Source organism: Macaca mulatta, chromosome 14 (genome assembly GCF_049350105.2).
Source record: "Macaca mulatta isolate MMU2019108-1 chromosome 14, T2T-MMU8v2.0, whole genome shotgun sequence".
NCBI classification, from domain to species: Eukaryota; Metazoa; Chordata; class Mammalia; order Primates; family Cercopithecidae; genus Macaca; species Macaca mulatta.
The window spans coordinates 4150739-4167931 of record NC_133419.1 but is presented as its reverse complement, the minus strand read 5'-3'; the positions used below and the strand labels follow the sequence as shown (position 1 = coordinate 4167931).

Below are 17193 nucleotides of genomic sequence, written 5' to 3'. Positions count from 1 at the left end.
GATTTGCCTTAGGGCCAGTGCCTCTGGCCAGATGCTAGGGTCCTCCCAACTCCAAGAGATGAATTAAAAGCTGGGAGTGCTGCTTTTAATTGTTGGGGGAGCTGTGTCCAGCAGCAGGCGAGCAGTATCCCCCAATGTGCCTGCTGCTGTGAAAAGGGGGACCCGAGTCTATCCGGGGCCTGCGGTCCGCCTGCCCACTCCATGGTGATTGCCAGTCTCCCACTCCACACCAGCCCTGGGTGGGGAGGTGTAGCCAAAGAGCTCACCCTGCTCCCTTCTCCCCCCAGTGCCAGGCACGGGGCACAGGGCAGCCTCTTGGGGAGTGGGTGATTTCCGGGCCTTAAAGGGAGGCAGTTCCTGCCCACCACAAAGGGTTCCTGAGGGTCAGGAATGCAGCCAGGGGCTCTGCTCGCCTGCAGCCCCCCATCCAGGGAGCCCCATGTGACTCAGGCCCCGGGAGGCCTCACAGACAGAGCTTGAAGGCTGCCCAGCTAAGACCAAACAGGGGTCCTGCCAGCTTCACGGTCATGACGATGTGAACACAGGTCAGGGAAGAAACACAGGACACGCTGGGGAATCACAGACAGGAGAAGCCAAGCAGAAAGAACAGACAGACGGATGTGCTCCAGGGTGGGGCTCCTCGGGCAGGACCCGGTGGGAGAAGGCAACACAAGGCTTTGCGGCACACTCAAGACTGCACAGCGTCACAAAGGAGGTTTCTGTTCCACGGGGGGGTGATGGGCAGGGGGCTGACACAGACACCGGGCCTCCCTTACCCTTCTTCTTCCGGACTGAGGCTTGCAAACAGAAAGGGGAGCGCCGTGAGCCACCAGGATGCAGCGCCCGCCCGCAGCCTACACTCGGGCCTTGTCAGCTCCGGGCGCCTCAGGAGCAGGCTGGGCTGGCACTGGGGCAGGGGCTGTCTGGAACGCTGCAAACGCAGGCTGTGCTATCCACGGAGCAGCAAACCTTGGCTGCCCGCACAACTCTGTCCTGTCTGCCCTGCTCGTTAACCTACTGCCTGGCAGTGGAAAGGGGCTTTCCTTCTTCCTCAGCACCTCTGGTCCCACCAGCACCCTGCCAAAGTGGGGGATGAGTTCTCAGAGCAGACATGAGCAGAGGTGGTGGGACCAGCCTTCAGAGCGCACCTGTGGCCTTTCCTGCCTCATTCCTTTGTTTCTTGACTGAGCTGAGCTCGTGGGAGCACCCCTTGGAAAGATGAGAGCTGCTGGGTTTGTCTCTCTGGGGAGCCCCAGGACAGGCCTCTGTGGAGAGGGCCTGGAGGCTGGCCACCTCCTCCATCGACTGTGAGGCTGGGGCACGTGGAAGTGGGTTTCCCACGCGGGGCACTACTGGTTCTGGGTGGGTGGGGCAGTGCCACTGCAGGGCTGCTATTTTGGATTGAGGCCTCATGCCCGTCCTCAGACTCCAGCCCAGAACCTTGTGAGAGGCGGCCTGGCCACCCTCAGCACCCTTGGCCGAGGAAGGATGATTACTGCTTCACCACTGTGGCAGCACTTGCTAGACCCCTCTCGGGAAAGCTGCCTGTGCCAGGAGTGCAGGGAGGACAGGGCCTGTGAGTGAAAGTGCCGGTCGGGGCTTGGCTCTCAACCTCCTGGGCCAGCTGGACTGGACCGTGGGCCTTGGGCAGGGGCTTATTTTTTCCGTGCCCATGTAAGCTGCCTTCACCAGCTCCAATTTGTGCTCCAGTGGAGCAAACATTTCCACCCACATGCCATCTCTGTGTGTTTCAGAACCACCCTCTTTCCAAAGGTGTCCCTGGGCTCCATGGTGACTCCCCGGAACAGGATCCTGCGTGGCCAGCATGGCCCACGTGGCTGCTTGTCGCCCTTCCCCTGTCTCCAAGATGGAGTCAGAGGGCCAGAGCCTCTCTCTGTTCCTTGCAGACCTTATACAAAGGTGCCGGGAGTTCCCTAGGCCTGCTGTGCAGACCAGACTGCTCTGCCAAGCCCATGCTATCTACACAGATCCCCGGAGGATGGAGCCTTCTGGTCTGAGCCACATGGGGAGCAGCTCGCGCAGGCCTCTGAGGCCTGGACTGAGATGGATGTTGGTGGGGGTGCCCTAGACAGCAGGGGGAGCTGCTTTGGGGACCCAGTGGGGCTGCTTACCTTTATCCACTAGTGAGAGGCCCAAAAATTCAAAACAAAACAATGTTAGATAAACAGAAAAGAGGAAAGGCAGGACTAGCAACAACTCCCCGCGAGGCTCCGAGGGAGGTGCACACGTGGGGCTGCTGGGCATGCAGGGGCACTTCCTGACACACGTCTGGGCACAGGGGCAGGAAGGGGGTAGCGAGCAAGCATGGGGTCATGCACAGCCTGCTGCTTTGCAAAGGGCAGCTCAGGGACAGGCATGGCGACTATGGGGCTGGGCCGGGTGTGCGACTTACCAAGCTCCTCCAGCTCTGAGGTCATGGACTTGGAGCGCAGGGTGAGGGCCGTGGTCGGTGCTCGCTTTGGAGGCGGGGGAGCTGGAGGGCAGAGGAGAGATGGGTGTGAGACACCAGACTATGTTTCCAGACATAGGAATAAGGCCAGCAGTGGCCCTGTGGCTGGTAGGTGGGTCTCAGGCTGTTTGGCTGCGGTGGTCAGGGATTGTGCAGGTGTGCTTATGATGGGAAAGGACTGGTGCTCAGGAGGATCTTGCTGTATCTCTGAACTGCAGTGCAGAGGCTGCCCTCTCATGGGTGGGCCTGGGCAGGGGGAGGGAGGGGACGGGACACTGAGTTGGAAGCCTGCAGAAGGGACCCCTGCTAGTGACTAAAAGGGCACTCCTGGTGGGGCACGGATGGTTCTGGCAGCCTGTGAGCCCCAAGTCATTGTCATGGGCTCTGGCGGCAAATTCCAGTCTTGCCCCTGTTCCTGGGCTCTCAGAAGTGTGGAATCAGCTAGAGAGAGGGCCCACTGCCCCCCAGCTGTCCTGCCCACCCCCACCCACCCCTGGTAGGGCCCCAGGCTGGAGCTGGGCAATGTGGGGCATGTACCTTTCTTTCTGGCAGTGTCGTCGGGGTCCAGATTCCTGGTCACCGTGACCACTTTAAGGACCAGGTGATTCCCTCCCTGCCGGATCATGTTCACCACCTGCCTGTGGCCGACTTTGACAACATTCTCATTGTTAACCTGTGGGAAGGCGGGGAGGATGGCGTCAGTGAGAGCCAGCGGAGAAGAAGACAGCCAGCACCCACCCAAGGCAGAGACATGTGGGCTCCTAAAAGGGGGGCGAATGCAGGGAAGCGAGGGGAGTGAGATCGTCATCTTTTTGGAAGCAAAGGGGCTTTTGGGGAAACCAGAATGAATGCTGCTGTGACTGTGGAGGTCACTTAACTGGCTCAGGAGGCCAGGGCAGGCCAGGGGAGGTGGGGAGGCCCTCCTGTGACACTGCAGCTCTCCACTGAGTCCTCCACAGCTGCTGCGGAGGAAGGGCTGATTCCTATTTAACCTGAGCATCCTCACGTGCTCACTCTTACAGGCCTGGGGCAATTTTCACGGCCACCAAGAGACGGCATGTGAAGAGCCTGACAGGCAAGTTCCAGGGCTGGGCTGCAGCGCCAGGCTTTGCATCCTCACAGGAGGAGGAAACGTGGCGCTTAATTGCTTCTCATATATTCTGGGAACGCACATCACACTGACGCGGCCCTTTTCCTCCCACTCCCTCCCTGCTCTCCTGCTCCAGAGGCCTGGGAAGGCAGAAGAGCCTGGCCCAGCAGGGCGCTCACAGAGTGGGGGCCCTGTCCCCATTCTGGCCTGGATAGCTAGCTGCCCCAGTACTCCTGGGAAGGTGAGTGGCAGGCTGGGGACCCCCAAGGCTGCCACGCTGTGGCCACTGCCCTGCAGTTGAGGAGCTCTTGGTCCCTTTAGGAGCCGGTTACCTCCTCTGCCCCATTTGTTCTTGCTGTGGCAAATGCACCTGGCACAGAAGTAGGAACGGACTCAGGGTGCCATCCCACAGGCAGAGGTGGAGCTGGGCCCTGGCCCTCTGCTGTCTGTTCTTCTCACCTCCCTGAGCAACGCTCAGCAGCAGATGGCCTTGGCCTCTGCCTCCCAGCCCCACGCCACTCCCAGAGGAAAACCCGACAGATAGAGACTGGAACTGGGTGGGCGTCTGGGCTGACACTGCCCACCCTGGCTACTGCAGGAATAACCCTTAGTGGTTTTCAAATGTTGCTGTGAAAAGGCCCCGGCCCCACCCCTGCCCATGGAACTGAGCTCCACAGGGGGCCTCTGGCACCTTCATCCCAGCAGCTCCTGAATGGGAGCGCAGCCCAAAGGCAGCTGTCTCTAGGTGGCAGCAGGGAGGAGGAAGCCCGGGAAGGTGAAGTTTACAGCTACTTTATGCACCACCTTTGAACAAAGAAAAGCACCCTGACGGCAAACAACAGCCAAGAAGTCATGCCCCTCACCAGCCACACTGCGCTGTACGTATATCCTCCTCGTGCTATGGATTTTTCAAAAACTAAACATCTGGTGTAGCCACAAACAGAAAACGTAAAGCCTGTGTGCTGCTTGGTGGATTTTCACAAATCCAACACCCATGTAAGAGCTGGATAGAAGCAGGTACCGCCCGGCTCCCCATACTGTTGACAGGCCCAGGATGTGCCAGTTTCAGTCACCTCCAAGATGGCTGCAGAGCTCCTCCAGGCAGAGCTGTGACGAGCCCAGGGAGGACTCAGTGGCGCCAGGGCAGTCCCCACGCCAGCTGCTCTGCAGTCTCTGCTGTGGGACCGGCTCATTCCCATGTACTCAGACCTGCCCGGTTTCAGCAGTGAGTATCCAATGTCCTGGGCCCACTGGACAGCTGATCACCCTGAACCGCCCTGAAGATACAGTCTTGGGAGCAGGACCATCCTAGTGGGGCCTTGGGAGAGAGGCCCACCTACAGCGGCAGTGGTCTTTGCAAGGTGACTCCTGGGGCTGTCCCTTTTACTGAGGTTCTCAGAATGTAATTAGGAAAGCAGATGGATTTAGGAAGTAAAGAAGCCAGATCAAGGAAGAGAATGCCGAGAATTCTCGGAGGGCAGACCTCAGCTTGCAGGACCCTTGCTGCTCTGGTACAGACAGGCAACCGAACACAAGCCACACGTTATATCGGTTCTCTCCCCTCCAATCGGCACACCTGGGCAGCGGCTGTTGCTCAGGAATTCATTCACTCAATCATTCCAGTGTCTCTGTTCCTGGTACCACTAAAAGCCATGAGGCACAGGCAGTTCAGCTGTCTCTGTCTCCATCTGTGGGAAGTTTGCGTCCTCATGAGGGAGTTTTGGCCAACACACAAAGAAGTGAACACATAACTTCAGGTGGCTGAGTACCACCTAAGAAGGCAGAGCCAAGTAAAAGGAGATGGAACAGAGGCCTGGACCCACCAGGCAAGAGCAGTGTGAAGCGGAGTCCTGGGGTGGGAATAGGCAAGGAAGCAGTTAGGGGGCCGGGGGCGCAGAAAAGGCCTGAGAGCTGGGCCCAGGATGCCAGGGTGAGGTTATGGGCCAGGGAGTGCTGAGGTCCAATGCAGAGATGAGACATGTGACCGAAGCAGCTGTGAGTATGAGGTACCAAACACATGTGGGGGGCACTGAGACATTGGGGCCTCAAACTGAGATGGAGGAGGCAGGCTGCCCCGGCTCAGGAGTCACGAGGCCAGTGTGTGAGACGTTGGTGAGAAGACCTGACAGTAGGGAGCCCCCAGCTGCCCGGCCACTAGATCCCCAGGGGTCTGGGTAGAGAGGGGAGGACTTGGCCCCACCTTGAGATGGACTAGGACCAGCTTCCCTGCTCTGGGCAGGCCCCCAGTGCCAGGCCTTGAGGGGGCTCCAACCCCCTCAAGAAAGTGCATATTACTGCCTGCTCACTCCTGCCACCCGCTGTGGGGCGTTCTCTGGATCTGATGCTTGGGGAGACTATGGGACTGGCACAAGGATGGGTCACTGGAGAAGCCAGGCTCAAGTTGGGGCCTACTGAGGGCTCGTTGGGCTGATGGGGACTCTAGCAGCCCGGCCGCTTAGGCAGGGAGGGGCTGGGGATGTGGCCTCCGACTGCGGCCTGCTAAGCATCACGGCTTTGGGCTCACTCCCTAGAATCTTCATCCTCCAGAATCTCCTGTGGTTCATTTGTGATGGCTGATGCTGTCCTTCCATGATCTTGGCCAGAGCTGGCCCTTGGCCACTTTTGGGGGAGAAGTTTGTTCCTGTGCCTTGGAAGGGTCAAGGGGCTGGAGAGCCCTTTTCCTCGGAAGTGTCAGAGACAGACATTACTCTTCTCTGGGCAGGGGAGACTGTGTTTTAGGAAAAGGACCAGAGGGCCTCTCAGGGAATGAGCCACTCATGGGGGATTCTCAGGATGCTTGGCTGTGGGGCCGAGGACCTTGGTGGCCCCAGCACCTTCCTTGTCTGTAGCCGACAGCCTGGGTGCACGTTCTGGCGACACCTCCACACAGTCATGCTGCCCCAGCCAGAGCTGTTCCTGCACGGGGGCAGGCTGGCTGCCCAGATGTGATGTCTCGTATCTGAGTCTGCAGAAGCTGCTGTTTCCACCTAACTCCTAATCAGCAGGGCTCCCCAATTCCTTATTCTGTCCCCTGTACCCCTTATAGACCTGCTGCCCTCAGCAGACTGCAGCAAATGGCAGGACCTGCTCAGGACAGCTGGGAGGAAATGAGGCTCCCATGGGCCCTGGAAACGTCACTTGGCTTTCTCTGAAAGCTGATGACAAAGGGGCATACAGGGCTTGCAGGGGTGGAGCTAGGTTTGGAATCAGTTATTGGGCATCTGATGCCCCTCTGACCTCCAGAATCTGTCTCGCCCAGGTCTTCCTAGGTCATGAGCCACTTCCAAACAACGTTGCTTTGGAAGAGCTCCCCTGCAGTCCCAGCCCCACCTGGAGGGCCCTCCCTCCCGCTTCATGGTGGGCTGGTATCCGGAGAGCCCTGGTCCTGGTGGGCCTGCACCCCTCCAGAATCAGCGTATTATTGGGTCCAGAGCCCGTGGGGGCCCTGTTGCTTGCTGGGTGCCCGTGGGCAGGACACCTGCCTCTCTAGTGGGGTGTCCTCAGTAAACAGCATGGCTTCCTATCCTGGCAAGCACTTGGGGGCAGGGATGTGGTGCCAACAGGGCCTCAAACCATCCACACACATCCTAGGATGTTCCCTTTGGTCCCCATCCAGTGATTACCAAGGGTCAAATCCCACCCACACAGTGCCTCAGTCAGTTTCAACTTAGCTGTCACAATTTAGAGTATGAAACCTTTGCATAAAAAGTCTAGAATTTCAGTTTTCATTGAAAAATCAGAACCCTCGCACTTGGGGAGCTGGGCCTCCCACTTGCATGCGGCACTCTCCCCTGCTGTTAGCTGGGGCTGAGAGAGCTGCTGTGCCCACCTGCCCCAGCCTCCTGGGCTGTGACGTCACTTTCTCAGCTTGAGGGGGCATTGGATTTGTGGCTCTTGCCAGCCACCAGTGAAACAGAAAACTGCTATCACTGCCTTTGATGCCATCTGCATTTAGAATTTTGGGAAAGGACAGATTGAACTCTGCACATTGCTGGTCTCAAAAGCAGTCCAGGTGACATTCATGAAATTGATTTCTATTTCCTAGGGAAGCTGCAGATGACTGGTGAGCCCTGTATCAATCTAAGCTTCCCAAGCCAGTCTCCTGTGGCAGAGCTTGGCTCTCAAAAAACATTCACCTTGTGACCAAAATCTTTCCCCTGCAGAGGGAGAGGCATGTCTACAAGGGGCCTTCAACAGCCTCTCTGAGCATGAGGAGGAGGCAGAATGGGGGAATGTCATGTGGGTGCTAGGGCACAGGCAGGTGGCCACCCTGCCTGTCACCACTCTGCATTACCCTGAACCCTAGATGCAGGCCCAATGGACAGACATGGACATGAGGTCTGGAAGGGTCTGTGGGGGACCCCAGCTCAAACTTGCAAAAGCCAGGAAAGTGGCTCCGAATCTTGCACTTAATATAGAAACCACATTGTTTCCATCAATGAAGAGCCAGTTCCAGCACCAAGCATGTGGTCCCAGTGACGCGCGTTTGTAATTAGACTCTAAATACCATCAAGGCACTAAAAATGCCGACTTCCCCAAAGCAGCTGGGGCTGGGAGGCACCCGCAGGAGTGGGGCTTGTGACTTTTCGGGGTGTTTAGAGGCTCTGCAAATGATCTCAGACCGGTAGTAACTCCTGCAACACGCATTTGCTCTGCACCCCTCCAGGGTGTGGTTTAGATTCTTCCAAGAGAGCACAGGCCATGAGTGTGCCACAGGGACCTCCATCATACAGGCCCAGGACAGGAAGCCCCCTTGGTGAGAACCTGGCCGCACTGACAGCCTGTCCCCGGCTCTGACCTCAGGCAATGACAGCCTGTCTGTCGGGAACACCACAGGGCACCAGGGCTCATGGGGGTGAATGGTGCCCACATGCTGCTGGGCACACACCTGCCCTGTCCCCCTCAACTGAGCACAGAGAATCCATCCCGACCTTCTGCCCACACTGACCTTTCCCGACAGAATGCTCAGCACCCCTCCCCACATCCCACCCCTCCAGTTTCCCCTAAGGCCGCCATCAGGGCTAAGTCCTGGGGCAGGGCAGAGTCTGCCCCCTGCCCTTCCCTGCCTACCGGTGCATCACCTCTGTGTCCCCGAACACTTGTTCTGGACTGAACTGTGTCCTGCCCAAATTTATATGCTGGAGTCCTAACCCCCAGTATCTCAAAACATGACCTTATTTGGAAAGAGGGTCTTTGCAGATACAGGCAAGTTAAAAAGAGGCCATTAGGGTGAGTCTGACCCAGGTGACTAGTGTTCTTATGAAAAGGGGAAATTTGGACCGGGTGTGGCGGCTCACACTTGTAATCCCAGCACTCTGGGAGGTCGAGGTGGGCAAGCTGCTCGAGCACGAGTTTCAGACCAGCCTGGGCAACATAGTGAGACCCCATTTCTACAAAAAATACAAGTTAGCCTGGTGTACTGGTGTGTGCCTGTGGTCCCAGCTACTTGGGAGGCTGAGGCAGAAGGATCACCTGAGCTCTGGAGGCTGAGACTGCAATGGGCTTTGATTGTGCTACTGCACTCCAGTCTGGGAAACAGAGTGAGACCCTGTCTCAAAAGAAAGGGAGTCAGGGGAGTCTGGATATAGAGACATGCACACAGGGAGAAGGCGCCATGAAGGCTGCGATTAGGGTGATGCTTTGAGATGCTAAAGGTTGCCAGGAAACCGCCAGCTCCTATGGGAGAGGCCTGGAAGATTTCCCTCACAGCCTTAGAGGGAACCCATGCTACTGCCACCTTGATCTCAAACTTCTGGCCTCCAGAGCTGTGGGAGAGTCCCTGTCTGGTCGAAGCTGCCCACCTGCAGTGCCCCGTCACCAGGCCTATGCCTTGCCCGGCCTTCTTGGCCAGCACCCGGAGGACTGTTCTATAGTGGCCCTCAGCCACAGTGCGTCTCTGTCTGCTGCCCACTGAGGCTCACCTGCCCCTGCAGCAGCAGCTGTTGCCCAGGCAGTGGCACAGGTCTCCAGCACTGCCCAATGTGAGCGTACACTGATTGGGCCACAGCCTTGGCTCTTGGTCCCATGACCTCCCCCAGGGGCCCAGTGTGGGGACACTGGCTATTGGCCTCAGAGCAAAAATGGCCCCGAATCCTGTTTATCTCGTTGAGGAGGGGCTCCCAGCATGGAGCGCTGCACTCTTCCTCGTAGGAGCTCAGAGCGCGGCCAGCCGGCATGTGGCTCTGCCTGGGTCTTCAGCATTGTGGCCTTCGGGGCAGCCTTCCTCAGCTCCCCGCCCCCTCGCCCCGCCTGTCTTTCAGCTCTGACTCAGCCCACCCTGCTGGCCACGAATGGGAGCTGGGGACTTGCAGCGGCTGTGTGTCTGTGTCCCCCCCAGTCCATGTGTCGAAACCCTCACTGCCAGTGTGATGCGGCTGGGAGGCAGGGACTCTGGGAAGTGATTACATCATGAGGCGGAGCCTTTGTTAACAGGATTAGTGCCCTTATAAAAGGGACCTTAGAGCAACCCTTTGCATCCTGTGAAGATGGCTTTCTGCAAACCAGTTTGCCGGCCAGTGCTATGATCTTGGACTTCTGGTCTCCTGAGCTGGGAGAAATAAGTGCTGTTTAAGCCACCTGAGCTGTGTATTCTGTTGCGGCAGCCCAAATGGACTAAGAACTCAAGTGACAAACCATAGCTGTGCCTACTTTCCCAGGAGACTGGCCACAGCTTCTCCTCTGGGATCTTAGGGACAGTTCCCATCTCCTATCCCCTGCAATTACATATATTGTACCAGGCTTGGGATGGAGAGGGAGGAGGTGTCTCAGCCAGCAGGTGACCCAGGAGTGACTGGTCTCAGTTAAAGGGAAGCTGGGAGGCAGGGACTGGAGGAGCAGACCCTGGGGACGCAGTCCACCCAGACCTGCAGAGATGGCAAAGGCAGCTCTGGCATGCAAAGGCCACAGCCCCCAGATGCTGCTGCTGCTGTTAGCAAACCCAGGGTCAAGGTTGGTGGCTGGGGCATCTTAAAGGTCCTGGGGGAAGGGGTGTTGTGAGTGGGAATTCAGAGGCATTGCCATTGGAAAATGACTGCCGCAGCCCTGGGAGGGAGTGGGCAGTGCAGGTTGGAGGCCACAGCCCTCCCACGCTCTTGCTTGTAACAGAGCTTCTGCCCTTCCCCAAACCACAGAGGTCCTATCGAAACTGTCCCCTTTAGCAGGGCTAACTGAGGCATGTAATATGGGTCCCTGAGAAGAGATTGTCTTTCCTGCCTCTGCCAGTCCCCCCACCCCCAAGTTTTTGCCACTGGACCCAGATGTCTGTGAGGCCTCTAGATACAGATCCTGTCCCTTCCCTGCTCCTCTGTCCAGGAGCTGGGGGAACCCGTCTGCAGGAAGAGGGTGTCCTCCAGGATGGGTCCATGTCACTGTCTTCTACCTTTAGGGGAAGTGTCTCTGCCTTGTGCGAGTCATAGCACAGTGAGTCCTAGAGGTTACTGGAGTCCTCCCTGGGCTGGGCACACAAAGGGTGGAGCCCATGCTCCCAGCTGCCTTCCCCTTTCCCGGTGAAGAGGAAGTGTGACTCCATTTTCCGGACAGAAGCTGCACAGCTACATGAAGTGGCAGCACCTACTCCTTACTGCCTTAGAGCCAGCCCCAACCAAAGAGGCTGCTCCAACTTCCCATTGACCATGCTGGTCTTAAGTTCTCATCCTATTCTGCAAAATAAACAAGCTTTGGATGAAGTCCTTCCCCAAAAGTAAGAAACATACCAAGGTCAAAGCTGTGTGCTCTGTGGCTTTCCGTTTTTGTGCACCTGCTCCCTGTGTGAAGGTGAGCACTTTAACAACGAGGCATGAGGATGCCAACAGAGTGTGCCCCAATGCCCATCAACACTTCTATGGGGAGAGTGGGGCAAAGGCACATGGCTGGCAACTCAACTCAATGTAAAATTAATTGGCAAGACCAGCAAGCAACAAGGCAGGACTGGATAATTCAGTTACATTTCCCTACCCAGTTCAGCAGAGACAGAGGAAGAGCGAGCTTTGGGATCTTTAGAATTTCCCAGCCTTTAAACAAACCTAAAATCAATTTAACCTGCAATGAGACTTTGGAACCAGCTACAGTCCTTAAAACAGATGCCAGAAATTGCTCATGTGGTGACAGAAACAGCAGAATAGGTGAAATGCTTGCTGTTTCCTCATATGCTCAGGTTGGCATCTTGAGCTTTCATGGGGTTTTTGTGCCCCTCAAAAAACCCTGGACCTGCAATTCTGGAATGCTGCCACCAGGGGAAGGTATGGCTTGATCACTTGTCAGATTTATAGAAGGCTCAGGTAAGTACTGAAGCTCCTGGGGATAACTGCCTTGGAGTTGAGAGAAACTGTTGAGAAATCATGGATCTAGTTAACTCCAAAAAAAGAGTAATGTGCCTATCCATGCATCACCCTTACGTACAGACATGGAGACATTTACAGTGAGTGAATCACAGCCACATCCAGGTAGATGGCAAGAACCCAACCCTGTCATCAGCTACAGTCCAGGGAATTTCTGTGAAGAATGGGCATACCTGCCTTCCTTGTAAATAATTATCTTCTTCCATTTAAATTGTTACTTAAAATATCAAAGTTGTACATACACATACACAGAGTTTACAGAAACCCCACCACCCAGCCTTACTTCTCACTCTGAGCCTTCAGCTATTTAATTTTATATCTATCACTCCATCTTTGAACACCTATTTTTGCTACTTGATATTTACATTTTTGATATTATCTGCTGACACACTGTGATGGAAAAGGATGACTTGGCTCAGAGCTTGTGAAATGTGGCACTATGGTGATTTTGGACCAATTAATTCTTTGTTGTGGGTGTGCATTGTAGGATGTTTAGCAGTGTCCCTGAATTCTACCTGCCAGCTGCCAGCAATAATCTCCACCCCCAAGCATGAAAATCAAGAATGTTTCCAGATATTGCCAAATGTCCTATGGACGGTCAAGACACCATCAGTTGAGAACCACTAATTTAGCTCTTTTTAAAAAATCCTCCCTCCCCACTATTTTCCTAGTACCACCATCTTCTAGATGTATTTATATCAAAATTTTAACTAGATCGCCATTCAGGATTTACATCATGACCATGTCAAATGTATTCATAGCTTAAACTATATAGTATACTATGGTTACTTTGTCTTTTCCTGTACATTTTGTTCTCCCTAGAGCAAAATAATTTTGTTTGTTGGTTGGTTTTTCTATGTATTTAGCAATAATTCAAATCCAAATGCTTCCCTAATTATGTAAATCTCTTTTCAGAATTTTCAAATACATTATCCATTTTAAGTTTGTCTTCCTGAAGAAATATTTCCTGAAGACTTTTGATCGGCACTGAACAACCAGGATTAAGTGTTTTCTAGCAGCTGTCCCCATTACTCTAATCCTCAGGATTCTTTTGATTGATTCTTTCCTGTGTTGGATCTCCTGAATCCTCGCATTTGTTTATTTGGTTCAAAAACCTCATTTTTTGTAAAGGACATCCTCCAGTATCTTCTCCCCAAATGGAGTTTGGAGATAATTTTTTGAGACATTGACTATTTGAAAATGGCTTTATCTGTACACTTAATTGGTAGTTTGGCTGGGTAATAGGTAAATTCCTGAGACTAACTCTTCTGCAGGTAACAGCTATAAAATCTAGACAGAGTACAATCCCCACCCCCAAACCAACAAATGAATTCTCTGAAGAGAAGTTCTGGAGAGTGCACACAGACAGGCAGATTTTAGAAGAGAGTTGAAAATTAGAAGCTTTGTGCAATGGATGCATTATGGTGTGAGTCACCTGCGGTTTTGTTTTGTTTCTTTTTTTTTTTTTTTTTTTTTTGAGACGGAGTCTTGCTCTGTCACCCAGGCTGGAGTGCAGTGGCCGGATCTCAGCTCACTGCAAGCTCCGCCTCCCGGGTTCACGCCATTCTCCTGCCTCAGCCTCCTGAGTAGCTGGGACTATAGGCGCCCGCCACCTCGCCCGGCTAGTTTTTTGTATTTTTTAGTAGAGACGGGGTTTCACCGTGTTAGCCAGGATGGTCTCGATCTCCTGACCTCGTGATCCGCCCGTCTTGGCCTCCCAAAGTGCTGGGATTACAGGCGTGAGCCACCGCGCCCGGCCTTTGTTTTGTTTCTGTTTTTTAAATCCAGATCCTGCTCAAACCTGCGGTTCTGATAGAAATTAGAGGATACAGTCCACAGTGGCCATAGCAGCCAGAGTGAGGGGAGAACTCCAGAAAAGAGAGAGCCAGAGAAGGGTAGTTTCATGTTCTGTGTGTAAACTTTTCCTAGGTCTTTGGTTGATGTCTGAGCTGTGTGTGTAAGGAAGACTCAAATAAGCTTGCTGATAAGGCTGAAATTTGAGCTGCTGCCACTGCAGGTCAGACAAAGGCTGCAATTTGAGTTTAACCAAACTCATTATCAGCTAAAACGAAAACATTAACACCCATCAAAGGAATGTAATATAATCCAGAATTGCCACAGCATAACATTCACAATATTTGGCATACAACTCAAACTTATTTAGCAAACCCAGAGATGACCCAGATGTTGGAATTATCAGACAAGGACTTTAAAAAACGGCTACTATAACAATACTAGGTAAAGGAAAATAGGCTTATAATGAATAAAAGACAGGAAATCCCAAGGAAATTTTAAAAATATATGGAATTGTTAGAAGTAGAGTATTTGAAATTAAAAAATGCATCAGCTAGGCTTAACATCAGCATGGATATGACAGAGCTAATCATCAGTGAATTTGAAGACACACCAAGAGAATGTATCCAATCCAAAGAAGAGAGAAAAAAAGATTTTAAAAAGTAGAACAGAGTATTAAGGGTCAAAAGGTCTAACATAAGGTTAACGAGAGTCCCAGAAGGGGAGAAAATTAGAATCAAAGAAGACAGAGAAAATGAATCAGAAAAAATATTTGAAAAAATGATAACCAAGGAATCCCCCAAGTAGGTGAAGGACAAAAATTTATAGATTCAAGAAGCCTGTGAATCCCCAAAAGGATAAATGTTAAAAAAAATTATATAGGCACATTATAGTCAATTCTGCTCAAAGCCCAAGACAAGGTGAGAATCTTAAAGCCGCCAGAGAAATTATTTACATTATTCACACTCTACAGAAAAATGACTGAATTATGGCAGACTGCATCAGAAACCATGGAGAAGAACAACATCTTTAACAGGTGAAAGTAAAAAAAAAAACAACTAGAATTCCATTTCTGGTGAAAATTCTTTAAAGAATGAAGGCAAAATAAAGACCTTCATAAAGAAATGATAACCAAGTTATTTGTTGCCAGAAAGCCTGCACTATAAGAAATGCTGAAGAACATTCTTCAAGCTGAAGGGAAGTGGGACTGGATCTATGGACGGCACAAAGGGTGCCACAAATGGTGAACACCTGGATACAAAATAAAAGACGATTTTCCCTCTTAATTTTTAAAGTAGATATGACTGTTTTAGGCAAAAATAATACTGATTTTGGGGTTTACAAGTGTGTAGGTGTAACACGCATGACAATTATAGAATAAAGTGAGGCAGGAGTGAAGAAGATGCATCTCCATGGCTGCTGGGTTTTTATATTTTACATGAAGTATACTATTTGAACTCTAAGTAGATGATGGAAAGCTGAGAATGTATACTGTAATCCCTGAGCCACTGCTAAAAGAATGTGAAGACGTACAGCGTAAAACCAGTGGATAAATTAAAATAAGGTTCTAAGAATAGTCAAATAATCCAAAATGAGGCAGACAAAGGGAAAAAGAAAACAAACCAAGGAGATAAACCGAAGACAAACTTGTAACCCTAGATGGAACCACATGAACAATTCTATTAAATGTCACATAGGATAAAACTCCAATTAAATATCAGGCCTTATAAGACGGTTTAAAAAGAAGACCTAATGATGCTGTCCATACACTTTCAATATGAAGACACTGAGAGGCTGACAGTTAATAAATTGGAAAAGATAGTTCCTGGGTAGAATGGCTGTTAATATCAGACAAAATCGATTTCAACCACTAGAAAAATAGTTTGGCAATTCCTCAAAATGTTCAACATAGAGTTGCCGCACAACCCAGAAATTCCATGCTTATTTATACAGCCAAGAGTGGTGAAAACATATGTCCACACAAAAACCTGTACATGAAAGTTCATAGCAGCTTTTACTCATAATAGTTAAAAAGCAGGGGTGGGATGAATGGGGAATGACTGCTAACGGGTGTGAGTTTTTTTGGGGGAGTGACACAGTGTTCTAAAAATAGATTGTGCTAATGGTTACACAACTGTGAATTAACTAAGATTCATTGCATTGTGCACTTTAAAAGCTTAAATTTTATGGTGAGTTGTATCTCAGTAAAGCTGTTATTAAAAAGCAGACTTCAAGAAAGTATTACCAGAAATGAAGAGGAATATTTCAGAATGATAAAAGAGGCAATTTATAAGGAAGATATAACAATCATAAATGTTTACACAACTAATAACAGTGTATCAGTGTAATGAGGCAACATTTGACAGAATTAAAGGAAGAAAGAGGCAACTCCGCAAACACAGGAGGAAATTTTAATACCCCTTTCTCAAATTGACAAAACAGGCAAAAACAAAGACACAAATGATCTGAACAACCACCTTGACCTAATGGATAATTCTAGACCACCCAACGACTTCAGCGTATACATTCTTTTCAAGTGTGCATGGAACATTCTCCAAAATAAATGCTATACTGGGCCATAAACTTCTAGGCTAGAAATACTTTTCTTTCAGAATCTTGAAGGCTGTGCTTCACTTAGCTTCCAGGTGAGCTATGAAGGACCTGATGCCATTCCTGTTTTGATCTGTTGTATGGAGTCTGCCTTCCTTCTCTGCTGCCCATCTCCTCCCTACTGGAAGACTTTGTGAGGGACTCTTTGTTCCAAATTTTCTGAAATGTATTGATGTGCTTTGGCATGTCTATTTTCTTCTCTTATACTGGGTACTTATTGATCCTTTTCCATCAGGAAACTCAGTTCTAGAAGGTATTTTTCTTTTTTTAATTCAGAGGCAGGGTCTTGCTCTGTTGCCCAGGCTGGAGTGCAGCCTGGCACAATCACAGCTCACCTGCAGTCTTGAACTCCTGGGCTCAAGAGATCCTCCTGCCTCAGCCTCCTGAATAGCTGGGACTACAGGCATGTGCTACTATGCCTGGGTAATTTATTTTTTTTTCGTAGAGTCTTGCTACATTGTCCAGGCTAGTCTCAGACTCCTGGCCTCAAGTGGTCCTCCCACCTTGGCCTCCCAAAGCACTGGGATTACACACATGAGCCACCATGCCCAGCTTAAAGTTTTCTTAAATAACTGTTTTTTTGTTGTTGTTGTTTGTTTGTTTTAAATTTTTGACACAGGGTCTTGCTCTGTCGCCCAGGCTGGAGTGCAGTGGTGTGATCATGGCTTGCTGTAGCTTTGACTTCCCAGGCTCAGGTGATTCTCCCACCTCAGCCTCCCAAGTAGCTGAGACCACAGATGCATGCCACCACGCCTAATGATGTTGTGTGGAGAAACATGGTTTCACCATGTTGCCCAGGCTGGTCTTGAACTCCTGGATTCCAGTGATCTGCCCACCTTGGCTTCCCAAAGTGCTGGGACTACAGGCATGAATCACTGTGCCTGACCATTCAA

At 51.6% G+C, this 17193-nt stretch overlaps 1 protein-coding gene across 21 annotated transcripts in view; it reads right to left on the bottom strand.

The window, feature by feature from the left end:
* SHANK2 (SH3 and multiple ankyrin repeat domains 2) overlaps nucleotides 1-17193 on the bottom strand; it is a 671410-nt gene that overhangs the window by 30948 nt on the left and 623269 nt on the right. For 16 of the 21 annotated variants that reach the window (XM_077961772.1, XM_077961764.1, XM_077961763.1 and 13 more), the window contains 2 exons: nucleotides 3008-3143; nucleotides 2414-2494 (listed from right to left, as the gene is read on the bottom strand). In XM_077961772.1, coding sequence (XP_077817898.1) covers nucleotides 2414-2494; nucleotides 3008-3143 — 217 coding nt within the window. Of the gene's footprint in view, nucleotides 1-776; nucleotides 798-2132; nucleotides 2142-2413; nucleotides 2495-3007; nucleotides 3144-17193 lie in introns of all 21 variants that reach the window. The other 5 variants (XM_077961765.1, XM_077961778.1, XM_077961782.1 and 2 more) reach the window with 3 other exon arrangements.